The 26,394-nt window shown below is 43.1% G+C and overlaps 1 protein-coding gene across 6 annotated transcripts in view; it reads left to right on the forward strand.

Moving 5' to 3' along the window:
- The window catches only part of szt2 (SZT2 subunit of KICSTOR complex), a 216,868-nt gene that overhangs the window by 170,786 nt on the left and 19,688 nt on the right, over positions 1-26,394 (forward strand). For 5 of the 6 annotated variants that reach the window (XM_080195312.1, XM_080195316.1, XM_080195315.1 and 2 more), the window contains 6 exons: positions 1,325-1,397; positions 5,230-5,313; positions 7,556-7,630; positions 11,055-11,120; positions 20,351-20,564; positions 22,742-22,925. In XM_080195312.1, coding sequence (XP_080051438.1) covers positions 1,325-1,397; positions 5,230-5,313; positions 7,556-7,630; positions 11,055-11,120; positions 20,351-20,564; positions 22,742-22,925 — 696 coding nt within the window. The remainder of the gene's footprint in view (positions 1-1,324; positions 1,398-5,229; positions 5,314-7,555; positions 7,631-11,054; positions 11,121-20,350; positions 20,565-22,741; positions 22,926-26,394) is intronic. The other variant, XM_080195317.1, reaches the window with a different exon arrangement.

Below are 26,394 nucleotides of genomic sequence, written 5' to 3' on the forward strand. Positions count from 1 at the left end.
TAGTAAAATCCTGTATGTGTAACCTAATGAAATAGAATAGAATCCCTACAGTGCAGAAGGAAGCCATTTGGATTATCGAGCTTGCACCCACAACACTCCCACCCAGGCCCTATCCCTGTAATCCCACATATATACCCTGCTATTGCCCAACAATGAGGGGCAATTTACCATGGCCAATCCACCTAACCTGCACATCTTTAGATTGTGGGAGGAAACCCATGCAGACATAGGGCGAATGTGCAGACTCCACTCAGTCACCTGAAGCTGGAATTGAACCGTGATCCCTGGCATACCAGTTGGTATGGTCCTGCAATTTTACTGGGCCAGGACATTCACCAGAGACTCAGTCTGCCCTTTGGTAGCATTCAGCCCATTTTCCTGATGGTCCCAATGCAGGGAGGCAATGGCCTAGTGCTATTACCACTAGACTATTAATCCAGAAACTCAGCTAATGTTCTGGGGATCTGAGTTCAAATCCCTGCCACAGCAGATGACAATTTTTTAAACTCAATAAAACATATGTGGAATTAAGAATCTACAGTTGATCGTGAAACCATTGTCAGTTGTTGCAAAAACCTAACTGGATTACTGAACCCCTTTAGGGAAGGAAACCTGCCGTCTTTGCTTAGTCTGGCCTACTTGTCACACCAGAGCCACATCAATGTGATTGACTCTCAACTCTCCTCTGAAATGGGTGAGCAAGCCACTCAGTTCAACTCGGGATGGGCATGTGATGCCCAACTGTCCATCTGCAGTGGCATGTTAAGCAAGACTGTTGCCTTCCACACTACCTAGTGCTCCCTTTGCAACAACATGGCAGCATGGTGGCACAGTGGTTAGCACTGCTGCCTTTCAGTGCCAGGGACCTGAGTTCAATCCCTGGCTTGGGTCACTGTCTGTGAGGAGTTTCCTCCAGTGCTCTGGTTTCCTCCCACAGTCCAAAAATGTGCAGGTTAGGTTGATTGATCATGCTAAATTGCCATCTAGTGTCCCGGAATGCATAGGTTAGAGGGATTAGCGGAGCAAATATGTGGAGGTTATGGGGATAGGGCCTGGGTGGGATTGCTGACTTGATGGCCAAATGGCCGCCTTCTGCACTGTAGGGATTCTGTGACTAAGTTGTGCGCTATGATGAGACATTCTACATAGTTGCTGATAGACCAAATTATGCTCCTCCAACTTTGCAAGCCAATTGCTTTTACTGATAATCATCCTCTACAGTTATTATTCTGAAAATCTGACTGCTGTGATGCAGTACTCCATTCCACTGATCACTTTACTGCAGCATTTATGACCTGCGTATTTTTGGGTTTATTTCTTTCAGTTTGGGACGGACTCGGCCATTGGACTCGCGATCCATATCTATTCACAAACAGAAAAGTGATGATAGTCCAAAGGTGAGCAGCCGAGAGTGTTTGGAGCATGGTTCATGGTGAAAATTTGAATCCTTGCCTATGCAATCCAAAACTTTATTATCGCAATTAGCAAGTGAATGCTCAAATTGTATGTTGTCAGTGACGCTTCAAAGCAGATGTTCAGCTTTTTATTACAGAATCACAGAATACTACAGTGTGGAAGAGGCCCTTCAGTCCATCAAGCTTGCACTGACACATAAAAGGCACTGACTTGCCCACCTTATCCCATTGCCAGCACTTGGCCCATAGCTTTGAATGTAATGGCGTGCCAAGTACTCATCCTTTTTAAAGGATGTGAGGCATCCTGCCTCCTCTACCCTCCCAGGCAGTGCACTCCAGACTGTCACCACCCTCTAAGTAAAAACGTTTTTCCTCAAATTCCCCCCAAACCTCCCACCCCTCACTTCTAACTTGTGTCCCCTTGTAACTGACCCTTCAAATAAAGGGAACGGTTGCTCCTTGATTACAAAGGATAACGTTACAAGTTAAACAGCAGACAGAGAAATGGTATAATGTTCATTTGCTGATACTGTTGAGTCACGTTCAGGCTTCTATGCGACCTTTAAAATAACTTCCAGGTATTTGATTTCCAGACACTTTGTGTATCATCATTTTATTTTTATAGAACAGATTCTGGAAACCTGAAATAAAGACCAAAAATGTTAAAAATATTCCGCAGGTTAAGACAGCAAAAGTGGAGAGACAGACAGCGTTAACAGTTCACATTAGTGATCTTTCATCAAAAAGTTCTAATGGCTTACATGTGACTATAGACCTATAAATTGTGGTGATTTCTTAACTGCGTTCTGTCATAGACCAGCAAGCAACTCAGTGGTGTCCAAGGAGGTGACTCAACAGTCTGTTTTCAAGGGCAGCCAAGGTGGGCACCAGTGCCTTCTCAGTGCTGCCCACGTTCTGCAAACAAGTTTTTTAAAACTGGCCTTTTAGACCAAACTGGAGCTCATGTTTAACAAGAATAATGTATGCAAATTAATGGGAAAACTGACTGTAATTGAGGCATTTACAACACTTCAGTAGAACGAAAAGCACTTAAAATTGAAATGGCATGAAAAGAGATTCTTACAATGCCAACTTGACTGTAGCTCAAGAAGCAACACGACATTTAATTGCAAGTTGCAGAGTTCTGTCATGTTCGTAGTATTATTAAAATTAATTGATGGTTGGTTTCAATATACATTTCTGATTGAACATGCCAGAGAGATAAGCAAGCGCTAGAAGTAGACAGCCTGCATCTGCCATCACGCTACCAACCATGTAAGGACCTGGGCAAGGACCACAGCATAGTTTTGCCCTGCAAACATACAGTGGAATTTTCCTAAAATTTCACAGTGCTGGAGTAGGCAAGTGAAGCTGTGTGAAACTCGCTGGTTTCACAGCTGCCTATGCTGGTGAGGGTTACACAGCCAGCTTTGGGAGGATGGGGCAGGGCTTAAAGAAAGGGTACCTCAATTTCAAAGTGTTCTTCACAACTGGGGGCAATACTGACCTCCACGTCGCTGCCTTGGTCATCATAGAATCATAGAAATCGTACAGTGCAGAAGAGGCCCATCGAGTCTGCACCAACACATCAGAAACACCGGAACTCTCATCTAATTCCATCTACCAGCACTTGGCCCGTATGAATGTTGTGATGTGCCAAGTGCTCATCCAGGTATTTCTTAAAGGATGTGAGACAACCCGCCTCTATCACCTTCCCAGGCGCTCCATTCCAGACCTCTCCGTCCTCTGGTAAAATAGTTTTCCTCACATCCCCCCCTAAATCTCCTGCCCCTCACCTTGAACTTGTGCCCCTCGTGACTGACCCTTCAACTAAGGGGAACCATGACTGGTTTTCGTCAGTAGCAATTCCTGCCGGCATGACACCACGCTGGCGGGCGGACAACATCTAACGATTCTGGAAACAATGGCACTAATGTATAATGACACTTAAATGAATTCTAACGGATGGAACTATAAGAGAAAATGTTAGAAAATCTCAGCAAGTCTGGCAGCATCTGTAAGGAGAGAAAAGAGCTGACGTTTTGAGTCCAGACGACCCTTTGTCAAAGTTTTCAGCATCCGCAGTAATTTGCTTTTATCTAATTGATGGAAATAAGGTTCCTGCCCTTTCTGGGTGTTAACCAGATTACGTCACTGGCAGGCAGTGAGAAAGATCTCAAACTGAGATCTCACCACTGGCAATCCCCAATATGACCCTCTCACGAGAGTTAGTAGCCATAATGGGGTCTACGCACTGAGATTTGCAGCCTTCATGTCAGCAGGAAGCCAATTGCAAAGGAATGCAATCTGCTGCATGGAAATCTCTCGTTAACCGGCACTGTAGAGATTGCACTACCAGTAGTAGTCAGGATCCTCTCCTCCCTCACATTTCCTAATTTCAACTACTAAGCTAGCCTAGGCTTGGTCTTCAGTATTAGCCAACGTACTTCCCACATATGCATCACATAGTTGTCTGAAACGTAAGTCAACATGTCACTGTTCACCACCTGTCTTGGTGAATGTCACCAATTTGCTGCAGCTGGCAGTCTTAAGTTGCACTGCCATGTAAAGTGTAACTGATGGCACTTTCACCAAAAATGCAGTTGGATGCTTATAAATGGTGTTGAAAAAGATGTGGGCTCTTCAAAGCCAGTGACTAGCTTTCAAAAAAAAGCCTTGTCAATACTCTGAAATGTTTCAGATTTTAGCTTTTAAAAGCAGCTTGCATTGCAGCATGTTGTATGTGATATTTGCATGTTTCTGTTGGATGCCCGGAAAGTAATGAGTGACAGTGGGAACTAACAGCACTTACCATGAGTGTGAGGAACCTCTGTTCTTGCCTTTAAAGATGCTGAAATATTAGGATATCCAATATGATGTCCTTGGAAGAATCAGCTTTAGAAGTTCTGAGCTTTTCTTGAGTTTATATTTGTTCCCCTGTATAATGTAATATTTTGAAGAAGGCAAAGTCTGACACTAATATTACTTTTTGTAAATTATCTGCCCTTCAAAATTAGGCATTTTGCATCAGGAATTTTGGCACTTGCTAATGAATGAAAGTGCATCGATCCCGTATAACCCTGGACAGAGCATTTCATTTTTATGGGTTTTTTTAATTGGTTAAAATCGCTATGGTCACGGCTGAAGACTTGCCTTGTTTAGAAAAGCAGTGCCACTTTTTTAACAAAGTGAAAAATGTTTAGATTGATTTTAAAATGTACTTCGATTCATTTTCACATTGCTGTGAGGGTGTTTATTACTGCTGACCAGCTTTTGATTTTTATCAAACACCCATAGGACCATATGATCATTCATCACTTGCTGTTTAGCACCAATAGGATTAGAAGTCCACCTTCCAGGAACCCTTTGACATAAGCCTCAAGTTAGCGCAGCCTCAACGTAAAACTTAACAGTGAAACCATTTGTAATGGCTACTTCTGGGATAGATTTGAAATAATCTTTGTAAGTTGCCCTGTAAATCATGCTTCACGGTGTCTGTCTGTCTTTGTATGATATGTGGATGGAGGCTTTGAGCTCTCTTAGTCTTCAGATAGATTTATGAGTTTTATCCAATCTTAATTGCTGAACCAGATGAGCCATGTAGCATGTGACGAAAGAGGCACATTGTATGGAAGGTAAGAGCTGGTTCATCATCACAGAAGCCCATTCTGTGATGCTATCTCTGCAGTTTTTATCAAACCAACGCTGTGTGACGAGAGTTCCCACACTGGTACCAAGCCTTAGGCACGTGGTAAAAGGTTGTAGTAATCACAGTAACTGAATTATTTGATGTATGTGTGGAAATCTATTACAGAGTGCAGATGGCTCCAGTGTAATGACCTACCATCTTCAAAGGGCTCTGCCAGGTGGAATTGTCCTCATGGAGCTTGCTTTTCAGGTAAGGACGATGTGCAGTGCTGTGCTTGCGAAGCTATTAGACATTTTCATTTATCTCACGGCTGACATATGTACTTTATTTTGTGCAGGAGGGACATAATTACGTTATGTTACAGAATTGAAAAATAACCTTCTGGTGAATGGGAGTATTCAGAATGATCTACTGAGTGATATCTGACCGCATAACTCACGAGTGAATGCAATCAGATATATTGCAACCATTTCCGGGCCTGGCCCCAACCTCCCACTCCCAACCCTGACCTCCCATTCCAGGCCTGCTCTGATCTCTAACTCCCTCCCACACTACCTAATGCTCCCTTCACACCAACACAGGTGGCACGGTGGCACAGTGGTTAGCACTGCTGTCTCACAGCTCCAGGGACCCGGGTTCAATTCCCGGCACGTTCTCCCTGTGTCTGTGTGGGTTTCCTCTAGGTACTCCAGTTTCCATCCACAGTCCAAAAGATGTGCTGATTAGGTGCATTGCCCATGCTAAATTCGCCCTCAATGTACCCGAACAGGCACCAGAGTGTGGCGACTATGGGATTTTTCACACTGGTGGTATTGTAGTGTTAATGTAAGCCTACTCGTGAAACTAATAAATAAACTTTTAAACTTTAAACATTATGGCTGCAATTTTCCCATCATGCTGCGCTAAAAATTTGGAATCTTCTGCAGTGGGCAGGGAAAATCTCATAGTGAACTCTGTGTGGATTTCGTGCATGCGTTTTCCCAAACAGGTGCCAGAGTGTGACGACTAAGGGATTTTCACAGTAACTTCATTGCAGTGTTAATGTAAGCCTACTTGTAACACTAATACAGTAAAATTAAGAAAAAATACACTGTGGCTTTGATTTTTCCGGCCCCATTTGTGGTAGATTTCCCTGCGGTGGATGGAGCGAACCACTCATATCCCCATTGCATTCAATGGGAGCGGCCAGAATATTCATCCTATTTAATTACAAATTATTATAAGCTTCACAATATCTAATGCACTCCATAATTTAAGGCAATGCTTCCAGATCTCACAAACTGACATCCAGACATTATTGCATGAGCTTTCTTCCATTTGACTGTTAGAAAAAAAATGCTGGTCTCCTGCTATCTTCATACCTCCTTATTACCTCCTTAGATGAAAAAATTCTCGATATCCATGGAGGTGCTGATCATGCAATATAAATTAATGTCACCAGCCTATAATCCCAGAGCTTATTTGTGAGGTTAATGTTGTTACATTAATTTTACCTACAAATGCAGGAATTCTGATTGTGTACAAGAAGGAAAACCTAGTAGGTGTTCTCCCAGTACAGCTGTCAGTATGATTGCTGTGACATCTGGAATCTCAGTACAGCAGCCAGTGTGATACTGTGACTGGGATACTAGGATCCCAGTCAGTGTGACTCGGTGAAAGCTCAGGAATCTCAATCGTGACTCGGTGAACACGCTGGATTCTCGATACAGCAGTCAGTATGATAACTGGGTGACACTCAGGAATCTCAATGCAGCAATCATCGCGACTCTAAACACTCTGGAATCTCAATACAGCAGTCACTGAGTGTGTGTGCCACTCAAATCTCAGTACCACAGTTTTTATTTCCCTAATGGGCCCGCGTATTTCCCACACAATTCAAACAGTGCTTTGGCATCAGATACCTCTGCCCAGTCTTGTGTGAATCACCTGGTTACTTGCCTTCCTGGACAAGACACTCAGCATTTTGACTCCCATCACTAGGTGGCATCAGTACCCTTTTTCCAAATTCTGTTTCAGCTCAGTTGGCTGCTGTAGATTTGGCTAGTGAATCCCTCGAATGTTTCATGATTGACAAGTGGAATGTGTGCTGAACTCTGAGGAACTGTGTTTCATTTAACAGGGAGAACCCATTCTCTCAGAACTGGGATGACCTCTTCTGTGACAAACCCAGAATTTGTGGATAATTAACAATTTTCTGTACTTCGGTGTGACAATTACACATACATACTTCAGCTGAATAAGTGAACTTTTAGTGAATTGTACAGTCTTACTCATTATGAAGTGTCAAAGCAGCCTTTTATTACAAGGGAAAAATGATCTCCTGGCTTCCATTTGTACTGTCTAAGTCACCTTGAAGTGATTTGCAGCGTAGTAGCATGCATTTGTCATTTTAATTCAAGTCTATTCAATACCAGTGACTAAAGTACCGCTATTTATTCACAAAAGGATCAAAATATATACCCCTTAATTTCTATACTCTTCCATTCCTTAGGGCTGTTACTTCTGTGTGAAACAATATGCCCTCGAGTGTTCCCGGATTCCAATGGGACAGTCTGTGAATTCCCAGGTAACTTCAAATCTGTTACAGAAGGATCGTGTTTCTATATTAATCATAACCTAATATTAAAGACAGATTATTCATTTTAATTGACCTAAAATAACAAAACTTTTCAAAAAAAAATCAAGGCTACACAACATACCTCTGAATAGGTGACTGCTTTTCCTTTCTAAATTTTCTGTGAGAAAATGTAAATGCTGCAGCTCCTTAATTGCTCGTTTTTAAACCAACAATGTAACAAGACGTTGCTTAATTCAACAACGCTGGTGAAAGGAAACAAGTGGAAGTGGGCAGTCTGATGGGGTGGGAATACTACCATTAGAAATGAAACAGCAAGTTGTAACAATGCTGTTGGAGTCGGAAGGTGCCATTCAACTCATTGAGCTTGCTCACTCCTTCATCTCTGGCACCTTTGTTAAAACTAATATTCAGCCTGGTTGAGAGAAAAAAAAATTGCTGTAAGCAATTGAGAAAAATTTAAAAGCAGTTATGGAGTTTCACTTGGCCATATGGAGGTGAGGCTACCATGAGACCAAACATGACAATACCAAGGGATTGAACTAAATTGTAACTAATAAATTATGTACAAGTGAGCAGTCATCAGCTTTGTTCTCCCTTCATTCCCACATTAGTGACAAAATATAGCAACTTATTGCTTCTGACATCTACTTGGTCAAACAAGTTTTACAGGAGACCATTCTGCCATGGTTCTTTGACACCTTTGCGTGCTTTAAAACTACTTAAGTTGTTGGCTCTGAATATTTGCCACCTGGTGTCAGTAGCTCCCTTCATACCGTGATGTACCTGGTTCAGTCTCAACAGGCTACTTAATTCGCATCTCACCATATGTTGAGAATATGTTGTGTAGATTTGATTTTTCTGATGGCTCTGAATGATTTATTTTTTAAATCTGTGTTGTGGTATGAAATCTGCTTAAAAGGACACTTGCATGTTTTCATTTGATTTTTTAGAAATGGCATGAGTGATCTTCCCGTATATTTGTGAATAATTTGTAATCTCTTCTCAGTCTTTATGTTCCGTTATTCACGACATTTGGTTAAGGCATTGCCAGCTAATGAGTTAGATTATGCACAGCACTGTCCTTTGATAATCAAATTTGGGTCATCAGTAAACTCTGAAAGAATAAAACTGAATGTGCAGAATTACCTGTCAGTCCCTAAGATGTCAAAATGAAGATTCTGTGGAAGTAAGACAAATCTGGTCCTTGATCTCTGTCAAGCAATCATGCTTGTAGGGAGATTGTCATAATGGGTTGCTGTACTCTTAAGCTGTAATAGACTTGAAAACCAAGTTTCCTCTGACCAGTGGGAAATTAGTAGGATAACTGTCACCTCCTCTGTAGAATTGTCCCTGTGTATGAATGAGAAATAGTGGAGAGGCCCACACAATCTCCCAATTGAGCAGCTTGGCTCTCGCACCAAAACCTTAACGATCTCTTTTGTTCTTAAAGCTGACTTAATATGTGTCTCTTAGCCCACTCCTTAAACATTTGAAGTGTTTAAAAACACAAGGAACCTTTGTGCAACTGAACCTAGTCCCTGCTCAGGATGACCGTGACACATTGCTCACCTTGTAAGCCATTAGCACAGAAAGTGAATAACAAAGAATTCTGATGACAATGCCATATGGCATTCCAGCACAAACTGGTTGAGCTTGTCTTTCTTGACAGATTGTAAAGATCTTCTGTAGTTTGCCGATTCTCAAAGAATGTGGTTAACAAAGCTACTTGAAGTTTTAACTTATAAATTGTTAATTGGTTTGTAACTGGAGATACACATAATGGGGAAAACCATTCTGGAGAAGTCATCAAAATGCCTTCCAACATTAGCTGAGGATCTGTGCCCAGCTTTGACTTTTAACGGGCACAATGGACAGGATTCCATCCTGCTGTGCAGCTACAGGAGTGAGCTGCGATGTAGTGGATGCCGTTTAATTAGGAGGGAAGAGGTGGTGTGGAGATCCCAGCAACTTCCTGACATCCTCCTAATTACATAGAAACTGAAAGCAGGAGTCAAGCCATTCGGCCTTTCGAGCCTGCTCCACCATTCATTTTGATCATGGTTGATTATCAAATTAAATATCCTGATTTTTGTTTTCTCCCCCCCCACTCCACCATCCATCCATATCCCTTGATCCGTTTAGCCCCGAGAGCTATATCTAATTTCTTCTTGAAATCACACCATGTTTTGGCCTCAAGTACATTCTATAGTTCACCAGCTCTGGGTGAAGAATTTTTTTCCTCATCTCTGTTCTAAAAGGTTTACCCCTTATCCTCAGACTATGACCCCTGGTTCTGGACTCCCCAACCATTGGGAACATTCTCTCTGAATCTACCCTGTCTAACCCTGTTAGAATTTTATAAGTTTCTATGAGATCCCCTCTCACTCTTCTAAACTCCAGTGAACATAATCCTAACTGATTTAGTCTTTTGTCATACGACAGACCTGCCACCCCAGGAATCAGCCAGGTAAACCTTCGCTTTACTCCCTCTCTAGCATGGACTTCGCTGCTCAGATAAGGACACTGAAACTGCACACACTGCTCCAGGTGTGGCCTTACCAACATCCTATACAAATGCAGCAAAACATCCCTATCTCTATACTCAAGCCCTTTTGCAATGAAAGCCAACATACCATTTGCCTTCTTTACTGCCTGCTTATTTCCAGTGACTGATGCACGAGGATACCAAGGCCTTGCTGACTATTCACCTCCCTCAATTTACAATTACTTCAAGGATAGGGAATGTCGAGTTCAACCAATGTCATGATCGGGAGCCTCTTACTTGGACAGCCTGAGCCCCTCGGAGAGCTTTGTTAGCAGCACCCCACTGAAAGCCCCACCCCTGTCCTCCGCTGGCCACTACACTTTTTCCCCCACAAGAGTCTACCTGGTGATTGCTCCAAAATTTCACAAAGTATTTTTGAATAGTTTGCACAATACATCCAGATTAAACTGGGACTGACCAGTTTTTGAAGGGCTGATTTTCAGCTGGATGTCCTCATGGGTTTCAGAAATGTTGCATTGGCACTTATCTGGGCATTGGAGGCAGTGATAAGCATCGTGGATTAAAACAGTCTCCAATGTAAATATGCCCTCTCACATACAGAAATACATCAGTTGAGACTATTTTTATAAAAAATATACTGTTTCTTCTACATTTTTTTAAAGCAGCTACTGTTGCTGCTTCTGGTTTTTGGAAGGAAATGTGATTTGGTAAGGAACAGTGCTGTGTTGATTTAAAATCTGGGTGAATAACAGGTTTGGTGACCCTTCAATTAATGGACTACGCTTATGATGTTTTCTTATTTAATTCTTGCTTGTGGCAATGCCTCACTTAAATGTACTGTACCTAGAATAGAAACTGCATGTGTGTCTGAGTGCCATATCTATCTCAATTCCTGTCTCCCATTAGGGCTCTCTAGTGTCCAAAGTTCGCATCAAGTGCCTTGCCGAAGTGAGTTCGGTCTCAGAGTCAGCGGTACGTCCCAAGCTCCAGAGGCCTTACTCTCGTACGCTTTCTCTCCTTCCCTAATGCACACTGACTCTCTTTTTGCTAATTTTGTTCATTTTCTGTTTTTTCCCCCTCACTCTCTGGCTCTGAATATTAATCATTCTAAAGGAATGATACAAGTGTTGCTTAGATTTTGCTCTTCAATTCATAGGCATTCATTCTGTGTGCACTGTTCAGCTATTAATTGCATCAATATTTCAATATTATTTGATTAAGTACAGGAAGAATTGGAGGAATCTATGTCCATTATTTCCTCCCTCTTTTATCTGTGTTCCTCATTCTTTCAGCCTGCTGGCATTAAATTAAAATTGCCACCCTCCCATGCAAAGAGAAAAACAATTACCCTTTGAGAAATGGCACTTACACTGTCATTCAATTGGGTGATCTTTCTTTTCAATCCCTCCTATTTTGTATTAAAGGCCATGTCATAGTGCCTTGCGTGCTTTTCTGACTAAAGTCTTTATACACAAGGACTAACAGCAACTTGCACATATGAAACACTTCTAATGTCGAAAAACATCTCACAATGCTTCACAGATTCATAGATGTTGGAGGGTGAAAGAATATGGGTCTTAATAAGATCGTTAAAGGAGAAGGAGAAGATGGAAGAATTTAGTGAGGGAATTCTTAGATCGTTGAAGGCATAGCCTCCAGTAATAGGACAAATAGAGTCAGCGAAATGGAGCGACCGAGCAGTGGGGTTGTAGGGCTATTAAAGGTTAAAGACACAAGGATGAGGGAAACTTTGATGAGATTTAAACACAACAATCAGGATTTTAAGTTTGCTGTGTTGGAGAACTGGGGACTAATATAAGTCAGGGGAGTCAAGGTTTGTAGGTGAGGCGGACGTGCTGTGCGATAGCGTAGGGAAAGAATTTTATATAAATAGCTGCACAGGGAGATCATTGGGATTGTAAAGACCGGAAGTGACAAAGCACAACTGAACATTTCAGTAACAGATGGGCTAGGTTCATGATGGAGGCAGGTCGCCCTAACAGAAATTGGAGCTGACTTACGTCTAGGGTTGATACCAAAAGGTTATGTGGATGAGGGAAAGGGTAGGGACAAATACAGATATGCAGGGGATGGAAAGAAAGGCCATTGCTTATGCTCTATTTAGAAAAAATAGTTAAGAGTCAAACAGCAGTGCAGAGGGAGGACAATATGGAGGAGTTAGGGATTGAGTCGCTGTGGGTGGAGTTGATGAATAAAGAGGGAGAGATTACGATGCTAGGGGTATACTATAGGCCACCCAACAGCCCGAGGTCAGTGGAGGAAGGTATTTGCAGAGGCATTTTAGATAGATGCAGAAAGAATAAGGTGGTTGTAGTGGGTGACTTTAATCTTCCTGGAGTGGATTGGAAGGTGCCTAGAGCTGGGGGTACGGAGGGAGAGGAGTTTGTAAAGTGTGTGTTAGAAGGGTCCCTAGAGCAGTACATAACTAGCCTGACTAGGGAGGGGGCTATACTGGATTTAGTACTGGGAAATGAGCCGGGGCAGGTGGTTGAGGTAGAGGTAGGCGAACATGTGGCTAACAGTGACCACAAGTCTGTCTAGGATAAAAATGGAAAGGGATGAGTGCCGTCCGAAGGGGAGGGTTCTGAACTGGGGGAAGGCGAGCTATAGTCGGATTAGGAGGGAGCTGAAGGACACTGATTGGGAGAGGTTGTTAGCTGGCAAGTCCACGGTTGGTAAGTGGGAGGTTTTTAAGGGCAAACTGAAAATGTTGCAGGAAAGGCATGTGCTGGTAAAGAGGAAGGATGGGAAAGGCAGGATTAGAGAGCCGTGGATCACAGGGAGTATAGAAGACTTGGTCAGGAAGAAGAGGGAGGCATATGTTAGGTCGAAACATCTGGGAATGGAGAGTGCGCTGGAGGAATATAGAGAGAGTAGGAGGGAGCTATAAAGGGGAGTTAGAAGGGTGAAAAGAGGGCATGAAATGGCCTTGGCTGATAGGATTAAGGAAAATCCAAAAGCATTTTACTCTTATATTAGGAGCAAGAGAGTGGTTGGAGGGAAAATTGGTCCTCTTAGGGACAAAGGAGGGGAGCTATGTATCGAGACTGAGGGAATGGGTGAGATCCTGAATGAATACTTTGCGTCGGTATTCACGAAGGAGAGGGGATTGGTGTCGTGTAGTGTCTTGGAGCTGTAGATCAGTGGAAGGAAATATCCATTACGAGGGAGGAAGTGCTAAGGTTTTTAGGTAGCATAAAAACGGATAAAGCTCCGGGGCCTGATGGTATTTATCCCAGGCTGCTTAGGGAGGTGAAAGATGAAATTGCTGGGCCTCTGACGCAAATCTTTGTCTCTTCTGTGGACACAGGTGAGGTCCCAGAAGACTGGAGGGTAGCTAATGTGGTACTTCTGTTTAAAAAGGGTAGTAGGGATAACCCTGGTAATTATAGACCAGTGAGTTTGACGTCGGTGGTAGGAAAATTATTGGAAAAAATTCTTAGGGATGGGATGTATGAGCATTTGGAGCGTTGCGATCTGATTAGGGATACGCAACATGGCTTTGTTCAGGGGAGGTCTTGCCTTACGAATCTGGTGGAATTCTTCGAGGAGGTGACAAAAACGGTTGACGATGGGCGAGCCGTTGATGTCATCTATATGGATTTCAGTAAGGCGTTTGACAAAGTCCCTCACGGTAGGCTGGTAGAAAAGGTTAAGGCACATGGGATACAAGGACAGGTAGCTAGGTGGATCGAAAACTGGCTGGGAAATAGGAGACAGAGAGTAGTTGTCGAGGGGACCTTTTCTGGCTGGAGGCCAGTCACCAGTGGTGTGCCGCAGGGCTCAGTACTGGGATCTCTCCTCTTTTTGTAGCATATGTAAACGACATGGAAGAGGGCGTACGTGGTGTAATCAGCAAATTTGCAGATGACACCAAGATGGTAGGATTGGCAGATACTGAGGAGGACTGTCAGGCAACACAGCAGGATATAGATAGGTTGGTGTATTGGGCAGATAGATGGCAGATGGAATTTAATCCTGACAAATGCGAGGTGATGCATTTTGGAACGAATAACGCAGGGAGGAGTTATGTGATAAAAGGTAGACCGATTAAGAGTATAGAGATACAGAGGGACCTGGGAGTGCAGGTGCACAACTCTCTGAAGGTGTCGACACAGATAGAGAAGGTTGTGAAGAAAGCTTATGGAATGCTAGCCTTTATAGGAAGGGGTATTGAGTATAAGAGCTGCCGTCTAAAGATTCAGTTGTACAGAACGTTGGTTAGACTGCATTTGGAGTACTGCGTCCAGTTCTGGTCACCTTACTACCGGAAGGACATGGAGACCCTGGAGAGGGTGCAGAGGAGGTTTACCAGGATGTTGCCTGGCATGGAAGGACTGAGTTACGAGGAAAGGTTGGAGAAACTGGGACTTTTCTCCTTAGAAAGACGGAGATTAAGGGGGGATATGATAGAGGTATATAAAATACTGAAGGGAATAGATAGAGTAAACAGTGGTAGGCTTTTCCCTAGATTGGGGACAATTACGAGAGGTCACGATCTAAGGGTGAGGCGGGAGAAGTATAATTTGGATATGAGAGGAAGGTTTTTCACGCAGAGGGTCGTGGGGGTATGGAACGCGCTACCGAGTAGGGTGGTGGAAGCAGGCACATTGGACTTGTTTAAGGTTTACTTAGACAGACACATGAGCGAAGCAAGGATGGAGGGTTATAGTAGAGGGTATTAAATAGGGTCAGAGCCTCGGAACGACACTGGAAATGTAGTATTACATGTTAACGTATTGTCTTTTTATTCCACAGGGTCGGTCCACCTTGTTGTCAAACGAGGGGCATGCACACGGTGGGTCGTACGTGGGCTGCTCTTGGAGGTTCCGGGAGTGGCCTAGTACTTTGTGTCGTTGTGTGTGCTTAATTCTGGACCAGCAGATGGGCACCGCAACAGCTCAGTGACTATCACTGCCAGCTGTGCAGATACATGGATTTGGGCCTGTGTCTGTGGGAGTTTGCGCATTCTCCCTGTGGTTGCGTGGGTTTCCTCCGGGCGCTCCGGTTTCCTCCCACACCCCAAAGATGTGCTCTTAGGCTGATTGGTGTACCAAATTGACACTATTTTCCCCTGAATCTGGCTACATTAGAGGTTCCGCTCACATACACACAGGGCGGGGTAGGTGTGGGAAGATGCGGCGGCGTGGGCTTGTTGGGCCGAAGGGCCTGTTCCCCATGCTGGGATGTTCTTTGTTCTTTTGTTTGCAAACGGGGTGAGAATGATGTGGAGAGTTGAGACCAGTTGAAAAATAGAAAGGCGGCATAGGATAACAATGGCTTATTTGGTTGTGTCTTGGAAGTTGGGTTGAGGGATCAAAGATGGTACTACACGAGGAATAACCAAAGTGGGAAAGAGTAAACTTTTTCTTAGTGATATTCATAATTATTCCTAATTTAGTCAATATCCACATATTACACAAAATTTAACTCCCAGCAAAGATGATAACTAATGCAAAATTTATCATAAGATTTTTACAACTGGATTGTTTTGCAGAGAGGTCACTGACTCATTGCCTCTTATTCAGAGAAGCCACTATTGGCCCACTGACATTCGCTTCTCTAATAAGTGGTCTGAAGGGATGAGCATTTCTGCTGCATTCTAACTGCAGTTTCTTGGCCCTGTACAGATGATTTGAAGCACAAAGTAATTTCTAGGACAAAAGCAATTTGTACTTCATAAGTTCAAGATAGCTATGTTATTTCAAATAGCTTGACTGCAACAGCTCAGAGAAGATAGTGACACACAACAGCACAGTTGTTCAGTACACAAAGAAGCCAAGGAAGAATATACTATTCCACTTGCTCTCTCTCAATTCTATAAAAACCTGGCATTGTTGCTGTTAAAATTTATAAGGCTGCTCCAATAAGCACCTCCATTATATTGTGCCAGATACCCTGTACAGTAATCAAAACTGCACTCACAAAATAGGGTTACTCAATGATACATTCCAGTACAACCTTCCAAACCTTGCTTAGAATAAACCTGTTCATAGAATCCCTACAGTGCAGAAGGAGGCCATTCAGCCTATCAAGTCTGCACTGACAAGGATCCCTCCTGATCCTGTCCCCATAATCTTATGTATTTACCTTGCTAATCCCCCGACACTAAGGGGCAATTTAGCATGGCCAATCGACCTAACCCGCACATCTTTGGACTGTGGGAGGAAACCAGAGCACCCGGAGGAAACCCACGAGGACACGGCGAATGTGCAAACTCCGCGCAGACAGTGACCTGAAGCCGGAATCGAGCCTGGGTCCCTGGAGCTGTGAGGCAGCGATGCTAACCCCTGTATCGCCCCAATTTACAAACGAATACAGATGCCTGAAACAAAACAGAATAACAGCCGTCTTTGAGACTTGTTGATCCTTGGGTTTGGCAAGTTCTCATAAATGATCCCCACATTGAATGTGGGGACAGCAATTCTATTTTAATGTTGAGTGTCCATTGTCAACAGTTCACTCAATAAATTCATATCAGTAAACAATTTGGAGAAATGCTGACAGTGCAACCAGATGGAGATCTGTGGAAATGCTGGTATGGCTTATTGGTGCTTTTATGAGAGATACATCACTCTAAGGAATGCTTCTGTGGACATTCAGGCACTGTGGATGCTCATTGGGAATTTGGGCTTTTGTGTTCAATATTGTTGCTTTTATGAGCCTTTCTTATGTCAGCTGGCTTCCAGTTATGGTGAGTAAATTGTACAACTGTCCATACTATTCATAATTGACATATCTATCCCAATGCCTTATCTATAGCAGGGAGTTTAATTCTCAATTGTTGGGTCTCTGCTCTAAAAGAATTCTGATCTTTAAAAACATTGTTCTGAATTTCCCTAGACTCAGGTAAACCCTAATCCAAATTTTTGCTCCTGGGAGGGATGGGAGAATTCCTGGGACCAAGAATGTGACTTTCAAAAATGGTTACCTAGAAGTCAGATTTTTGGTCCATGAGGGACAAACTAGAACAGGAGTCGAGGCAGGTGACATGGGAAGAAGTGATGACGTTGCCAGGTGCAGAGGTGGGCTGGATGGAAGGCCTGCCTCAGGGATCTGGCACTGTCTAAAAATAAAGATCAAATCATAAAATATCCCTCCAGCCCTCACCCACCATAACCCCTCAAGAAGCGAAATAGAGTGACAGAGCAATAACATGTCAACCTCTGCTTCTTCATGCCCTGTTCCCATCTCCTTGGGTCCTCATACCCTCCATACCAAGCTATATCCATGTATCTACTCCCATTGCCCTTTATAGCCCCTGTGGCAACTTAGTGCCAACTCATGCCCCCCACTGTTTGCCCTTATACCTGCCATACTAACTTACCTAGTATCCACCATGGGCAGACATCGGATCCAATGCAGAAACAAGATAAAATAAAATTTGAAGTATCTATTGTTGATATTGCAATATTGAAAAACATTCATTCATAAAACTCATTTGCCATAGTTACATTTCTTCAACTAAGTAAAACCTTATTTCATTCAAGTGCACAATATCTCACAACAACAAGCATTGAAACTCATAGTCCCACATTAGAGTCTATTATCACTGGTAGCTGTCAATCAACTTGTGAAATGCAAGTCTGTGATATTGCACAACTGTGATATCAATCAACTGATTTTGACAGGTTCATGGACAATCTCAATGAACTTGATAGTAATGTGTTTATGCAGTTTTTATGTGCATTTATTCCTACTTTTAAGACCTGACATACCCCAAAGGTGACCTGACACCCCAAAGGGTATCTCACCTCCCGTAAAGGTGTTCCAGGACCAGCTATAAAGGGTTGCCTTACCTCTCCCATTATTTGACTATCAAAGCAATTGCAAAATTCAGAACTGCTCTTATCTGGTCCAGTCTGCAACACAGTAAAAAGTCTGACAACACCAGGTTTAAGTCCAACCAATTTAGTAAATTCACTAGCTTTCGAGGTTACCATCTTCGTCAGGTGATTGGAGAGTTCTGGCCTTGACTGGACTTAAACCTGGTGTTGTCAGACTTTTTACTGTGTTTACCCCAGTCCAATGCTGGCATATCCACACCAGTCTGCAACTTCAGATTTCACACTCCTGGCCTACCAAAATCCAACTTTGATGGAGGCCCCCATAAACTGGGCATTTGTGAAAGGCACGAAAATGGGAAGTACTGTGTTTAGGGGAGGGGCTTCCAAATTTTGGGCAATTTTCTCCGTGACAAAGAGCCCCTCCATTGTAGCAGAAGTCTGGTCCCTGCCTATTTGATGAAACAGCAGTCTATATGAGGCAATGATTTTTGATTTAAGGGGTGACATTTTCAAACCTCAATTTTATTTTGCAAGTTAGGAAGTTCTAAGAACTAAAGTATGAACATTTTAAGCGAGCTGCATTTCATTGATGTGGGCTTGCAGGACTCTAGGGCAGACTTGTTGAGAACTCATTATTCCACAGATCTGATTATTGTTGGAAATACTATCTAGCAACAGTGAATGGATGTGAGGGGATCCAAATAAATACAAAGTGAGCTGCTTCAGCCTGGTCTGATCTGGCTCAGCTGTTTTGTAGTATCTCATTTTCTTTCTCCTCTTGTCATTATCTCCAACCTTTATCCCAGAATATTCTCAGTCAAGGTTTTACTTGTCCACAATCAGCACAGTTCTGAGCTGGTTTTTTTCCCCTCTTTCACTGCAGCGAAGAAGGCGTGAAACCGATAAAGTTATTTTATTTTCACTTCCATTTTCTGTTCACCCATGACAAATGAATCTCAATGGATATTCCTAAATTAGGCACATAATCTCATGTTATCCAGGCACTTCTGGCCATATCTTACTATTATGTTGAGATAGAGACCACTAAGAATGTCCCATCAGCCGTAGGTACATTTTGAGCCAAAAGTCTTCAGGTCAAATGATGGGTTGTGGTTAGCGGTGAGTTTAGCTTGAGCCTAAACTCATATAAATATGTTTAATATTCCGCAGAGTATATAAATTGAAACCCAAATCTGCTCTGACTGAGAAAGAAGTGATTTGGTTCAGAGAACGGGCGTTTTAAATCACTCTCAGGATCAATGAAACTAGATTTGGAGAAGTTTTTTGCTTAGATTCTGAAGTCTGACTTCTGGATTTGATTATTTGCAGCTGGATTAGTGCTAAATATAGAGTGCCCTATTCCTACATAAAAGCTGTTAACTTTGTGAATGGCTTCCAGCTGGTACAGAAAATGCCAGCTTAAATGTTTAAATGTTCAGGCCAGATGAGAAACAAACATGGCCTTTTACTCTGATCTAGTTAACTTTTATTTAAGGTAGCCTAATAAGTAAAAGGCAGTCTTAATGTTTGAGACTGGTCAAGAACCCAGTCATTTCTACTTCTTACGCAAATAGTTTAGTCTTGAATGGGAATGGAGAAATTTATACAACTTCAGATTGGATTAATAAAACTACTAAAATTCCTCTGTGCGTGTGCGTCTCTGTCTGTGTGCGCAGTAAGTGCAAATTTCAGCTTTATAGAGGGAGATAAGATTTCCTAATAGCTCCAAGATTGTATATTCTCAGCTTTTCTCTTCTGCCTTTTCCAAATATTTCATATTTTTCAGTTCTGTTTTCTCATCACTTGATTTGAATTGGAGTAATACTCAGAATATGTCAGAATCTCGTGAAATATCAGGAAAACTGAATAGTTATCAGAATCAAAAATAGAGCAGCAACGAATGTGTTGTCGGTGGAGCCGGCTGATCGGTTATGCCCCTAAAGACTACTAGTTAATTGTCTTTGGTCACAGTGGTCATTCTGAATGATAACATGTAAAGAACCACAATAAATCATAATGCTTCATATTCTGACAGCTGATGGAGTTCCTCATTAAAACTTGCTTCTCAGTTTCCTGAATCTATTATGTCCTTAATTTTAATACCAGAATTAATAATATTCCATCTTTTCTTTCATGGGATGGTGCCATGAACAGCTAATGTCAAGCCCATAGATTCAGTTCATGAAAAGAATAGAACAATAGAATTGAGGGCGGCATGAGGCATTGCTATTTTTCAATATTACCATATTCAATGTTTTGAACATTGCAATTATAATAAGTGATGCATTCTTAAAAAAACCTTAAGCAAAAGGAGATTCTCTTGAACGTGGCAAGCTATAACCCAAGAGTAGGGCAAATGTAATTCGTAGTTATTTGTTGTCTCTATCTTGGCAGCTATCAATGTTGTTCACAGAGGAGTGCGACAAGGTGCGGGACCTGATGCATGTTCACTCCTTTAGTTACGATTTCCACCTGCGCATCATTCATCAGTACCTTGTTGGCCGTCAGATGACTCTGAGGCAGGGCTACCACTTGACTAGCTTTCTTGAGGATTTTATCTGCCACCATCCAGATATTCCAAAATATGGAAGGAACCACATCTTTGAAGGTATGAGATTTGTAACTATGAAAAGTTTTATGTTCAACATCTCTTTGTGGAATTGATGGAGCCCAATTCGCAGCTTTGCAAACAGCTTATGATTATATTGTATTAACATAAAAGCACAATGTACCAAAGCACCCCCCTGGAAATACTCTGAAGCAAAATAGACCCTGAGCCAAATAAGCAATTTAGGACGAATGCCCAAAAGCTTTGTCAAAGAGGTAGGTTTTGAGAAACACCGTAAAGGAAGAAAGAGATTTGGAGAGCAAATTCCAGAGCTTTAGGCAGCTGAAGGAATGGCCACTTGTGATGGGGCAAGTAATATCTATAAGGTCAAGACCCTTATCAGGGTTAAACTCCATCACCTCACACTTATCAGGGTTAAACTGGAGTTTAACCCTGATAAGTGCGAGGTGATTCATTTTGGTAGGACATAATTGAATGTGGATTACAGGGTCAACGGCAGATTCTGAGGAATGTGGAGGAACAGAGAAATCTTGGGGTTCATATCCACAGATCGCTGAAGGTTGCCACTCAAGTGGATAGAGCCATGAAGGAGGCTTATAGTGTGTTAGTGTTTATTAACAGGGCATTTTGAGGTTAAGAGCTGTGAAGTTATGCTGCAACTATACCGGACGTTGGTGAGACCACATTTGGAATATTGTGTTCAGTTCTGGTCACCTCACCATAAGAAAGATGTGGAAGCATTTGAATGAGTGCAGAAGAGATTTACCAGGATGTTGCCTGGTTTGGAGGGTCGGTCTTATGAGGAAAGGTTGAGGGAGCTGGGGTTTTTCTCTTTAGAACAGAGGAGGATGAGAGGCAACTTAATAGAGGTTTATAAGATGATGAGGGGAATAGATAAAGTGGGCGTGCAGAAACTATTTTCTCGGGTGGATATTAGCTGTTACTAGGGGGCATAACTATAAGGTTCATGGTTGGAGATATAGGAGGGGTGTCCGAGGTAGATTCTTCACTCAGAGTGTGGTTGGGGTGTGGAATACACTGCTGTGATAGTGGAGTCGGACACTTTAGGAACTTTCAAGCGGTATTGGATAGGCACATGGAGCACACCAGAATGATAGGGAGTGGGATAGCTTGATCTTGGGATTGGACATAGCTCGGTACAACATTGAGGGCCGAAGGGCCTGTACTGTGATGTACTGTTCTATGTTTTAATGTTTCTGTGTAAGACCCAAATAAGATGAGATGAGCAGTTACTTCAGAAGGTTGTGTGACTGGAGAAGATTACAGAGCTTGGGAGGGGTGAGGCCATGAAGATATTTGAAAAGAATGGTCACATAATCAATATTCACTAAACCAAATCTCAATCATTTTCTTTTGGTTGAATCTACCAACTACAGAGTTTCGTACTTCACTCCAATGTAATATCATTTTTTTGCACTCAAAATATAGTTATGCCAGTTATAGACTCGGTAGATTGATAAGATGTGCAATTATCCTATGAATGAGGAAGGTGCCACAGTGCACACAAGTTATTGTTAATATTTCATTCATGGGATAAGGGTGAGAAAATAAATTCATGTTCATTATAACTTCATATTCTTTTGACTGCTGTTTCATACACCAACCACCGTTGAATGTGATTTATGATTTTTCAGCTTTCTGCGATTCCAGTCTCATGTACCATAGAGTGGTAATGTGCTGATTAACTTACAATGTGCTGCCTTTAGATATGCTATATTGAGAGAAAGAAAGAATGTTGACTCAAGCTCTCTCGCATTGCATCTAGCTTCTTGTTCATGGAGAATGGTTCAACTGCTAAAGTTGTATTACGCAAGGTGATCTGCAGAAAAGAAAAGTGGAAGAAAGTAATTTTTTAAATGAAAAGTTAGATGCAGTGCCACATCGTGGATAGTTCAGTTGGTGTTCCTGAGCTGGGGATGGGAAAGATGAGCAATGTTGCTGTTGCTTTTTACTTCTCAGTGACCTTCAATACAAAGTGCTGAGATTTGTTAAGCTCAGAATTGACTTCAGCAATGAGGCCCATGTTCCAAGTGGCCAGACAATAATCAGTGACTAGTCTTAAAAAATATAAATGAGTGATGTTATTCAGGCTGAAAACCACAGCTGTTGTAAAATACAAGCAATGTACAAAGAAAAACTTGCAGATTGATGCCCGCGACCGTGATCAGTTTTTGAAATTCCATCTCTTCTTCTAGGAACCATAGCCCTGTCTACAAACATGACAACAGCTCACCAACTATATAACTACATCACAGACCATGCCAGCATATACGGAATGAAACCACTGCGTATGTCAAGGACCGCAATGAGTATGGACAGCAGAAGGGGGACTCAGAACACAGAAATGCATGAGTATGCATTAGTAGCTCTTTGGAACAGGTAAGTGCAAAGCAGTGTGTATATATGACATGCTGCTGCAATGCACATTTTAATTCTATTTCGCTAACTCCAATTCCAATTGGAATCATAACTCTTTTTGTGAAGGAGCTAATGGACACATCATCAATTGTTTTGCTAGTAATCTGGTCTGAAAACTACAACATTTATACAGCACTTTTTGATATAGCAAAACTCTCCAATAGATCTGATAGGAAGATTATCAAGTGAAATTTTACATTAAACTACATGAGGTATAGAGCAGGTGCACAACAGCTTGACTGAAGTGGTAAGGATGAGAGAGAGAGAGAGAGAGAGAGAGATGGAGTGGTTTAGGTAGAGGATTCCAGAGACATGGGGCCTAGGCAGCCAGAAGTACACTATGGATGGTGAGGCAGTGAAAACTGGGGTCAGAATTGGAAACTGAGATCTTGGGAACTTTGTAGTTCTGGAGAATGTTGAATCATATCTTAGAATCCTGACAGTGTGGAAGGGGGTCATTCAGCCTACTGAGTCTGCAGTGACCCTCCAACAGAGCATCTTACCCAGACCCATCCACTGCCCTATCCCCTAACCCCAAGTATTTACGCTGCAAATCCCCCTAACCTACAGGTCCTGGGACACTAAGGGGCAATTTAGAAACAATACTTTTCACTGTATACTAATACATGTGATAATAAATCAAATCAAAGCACGGCCAACCCATCTAACCTACGCATCTTTAGACACTAAGGGAGGATTTACCATGGCTGATCCACCTAACCGCACATCTTTGGACTGTGGGAGGAAACTGGAGCTTCTGGGGGAAACCCACACAGATTCGGAGAGAATGTAGAAACTCCACACATTCACCCAAGACCGGAATTGAACCCGGTACCTGGCACTGTGAAGCAACAGTGCCAATCATTGTACTACTGTGCCGCCCTTAAGATAAGGAGGAATTTGAAAACAGGACGAGAATTTTAAAATCGAGGTTAGCTGTGTGGGAGTCAGTGTAGGGCAGTGAACCCGAATGATGGTTGAACGGGCTTGGTGTGAGTTGAGACACTCACAGCAAAGTTTTAGATGAAGTGGGAGACGTGAGGATGGCCAGGAGAACATTGCAATAGCCAAGTCTACAGATAACAAAAGGAATGAATTGGGGTTTCATTAAGAGATGATCTGAGGCCAGGCGGAGATGTGTAACTTTACAGAGATTGAAGTGGGTAGTCTTGGTGATAGAGCAAATATGTGATCAGAGATTCACCTTGGAGCCACATTTTTTTTATTCATTTGTGGGACATGGGCGACGCTGGTTGGCCAGGATTTTTTTGCCAATTTCTAGTTGCCCTCGAGAAAGTGGTGGTGAGCTGCCTTCTTCAATCGCTGCAGTCCACGTTCTGTGAGTTAACCCACAATGCCGTTAGGGAGAGAATTCCAGGATTTTGACCCAGTGACTGCAAAGGAATGGTGATCTATTTCCGGGTCAGGACGGTGAGTGGCTTGGAGGGAAATTTGCAAGTGGTGGTGTTCCCATGTATCTGCTGACCTTGCCCTTCTAGATGGAAGTGGTCGTGAGTTTGGAAGGTGCTGTCTAAGGATCTTTGGTGAAATGCTGGAGTGCATCTTGTAGATAGTACACACTGCTGCTATTGAGCGTCAGTGGTGAACAGATTGAATGTTTGTAGATGTGATGCCAATCAAGCGGGCTGCTTTGTCCTGGATGGTGTTAAGCATCTTGAATGTTGTTAGAGCTGTACCCATCCAGGCAAGTGGGGAATATTCCATGACACTCCTGACTTGTGCCTTGTAGATGGTGGATAGGCTTTGGGGAGTCAGGAGCTAAGTTACTCGCTGCAGTATTCCTAGCCTCTGACATGCTTTTGCAGCCACTGTGTTTATATGGTGAGCCCATTTGAGTTTCTGGAGAATGGTAACCCCGAGGATGTTGACAGTGGGGGATTCAGTGATGGTTACACCATTGAATGTCAAGGGGCGATGGTTAGTGTCTCTTTTGGTGATGGTCATTGCTTGGCATTGTGTGGCACAAATGTTGCTTGCCACTTGTCAGCCCGAGACTGGATATTGTTCAGATCTTGTTGCATTTGAATGTGGATTGCTTCAGTGTCTGAGGAGTTGCAAATGGTGCTGAACATTGTGCAGTTATCGACGTTCAGCCCCACTTCTGACCTTATGATGGAGGGAAGGTCACGATAAAGCAGCTGAAGATCGTTGGGGCTAGGCAGACGTCCAGCGTAAGAGTTGCCCCGTCGGCGGAATCGGCTGCTGGTGGCCGAGTTATCAAACGAGCAGCTAGAATGCAAGGAGTGGGCTGGTCAGCAGAAGCGGCGTGAGTGCGTGGCTGTCACCTCCATCTCCCACTGCGTGTCTGCCCCTGTCATCCAAACCGCCGAGCAGCTGCATGAAAAGGATACCGTCGTAACCAAGCAGGCAAAGCCAGACCTTAATGACGAACTGTGAGCCCCATCCTCGCAGCCACTGTCAAAGACACCCCCACGGAGGGGGCCATGTGAACACCAGTGGCGAAGCACTTCCAGCAGCGAAGGCATCACATGCATGCGTGGCAACCTGGAGCTGCCGTCGTGCAAATGACCGTGTGCTTGCCCTTCGGCGCTGGAGCCCGGGCACCAGCTTGAACCGAGAGGGACCAAGATCGACTTTGCCCTGCATCGGCTGAATGTGCAAACAGGTGTGACCAAGCCAGTTCTACCCTGAGGGACTCCTGCGGAGATGTCCTGGAGCTGAGATGACTAACCCTCCATAACAACAACCATCTTCTTATGTACCAGGTATGACTCCAACCAGCGGAGGGTTTGCCCCCTGATGCCCATTGCTTCTAGTTTCGCTAGGGCTCCTTGATGCCATACTGGGTTGAATGAGGCCTTGGTGTCGAGGGCTGTCACTCTCACCTCACCTTTGAAATTCAGCTCTTTTGTCCATGTTTAATCCAAAGCTGTAATGAGGTCAGGAGCTGAGTGATCCTGGCAAAACCCAAACTGGGGGTCTGTGATTATGCTCAGGATATTGCTGAGTAGGTGCTGCTTGATAGCACTGTTGATGACCCTTCCATTTTTTTACTGATGATTGAGAGTCAACTGATTGGGCAGTAATTGGCTGGGTTGGATTTGTTTTGTTTTTTTGTATACAGCACATACCTGGGCAATTTTCCACATTGTTGGGTAGATGCCAGTGTTGTAACTGTACTGGAAGAGCTTGGCTAGGGGAACGGCAAGTTCCAGAGCACAAGTCTTCAGTACTATTGCCGGAATGTTATTAGGGCCCATTGCCTTTGCAGTATCCAGTCCCTCCAACCATCCCTTGATATCACAGGGAGTGAATCGAATTGGCTGGAGGCTGGCATCTGAGATGCTGGGGACCCCTCGAGGAGGCCGAGATGGATCATCCACTCGGCACTTCTGGCTGAAGCTTGCTGCGAATGCTTCAGTCTTATCTTTTGCACTGATGTGCTGGG

Source organism: Carcharhinus amblyrhynchos, chromosome 9 (assembly GCF_965287045.1).
Source record: "Carcharhinus amblyrhynchos chromosome 9, sCarAmb.v2.hapA, whole genome shotgun sequence".
In the NCBI taxonomy this organism is placed as follows: domain Eukaryota; kingdom Metazoa; phylum Chordata; class Chondrichthyes; order Carcharhiniformes; family Carcharhinidae; genus Carcharhinus; species Carcharhinus amblyrhynchos.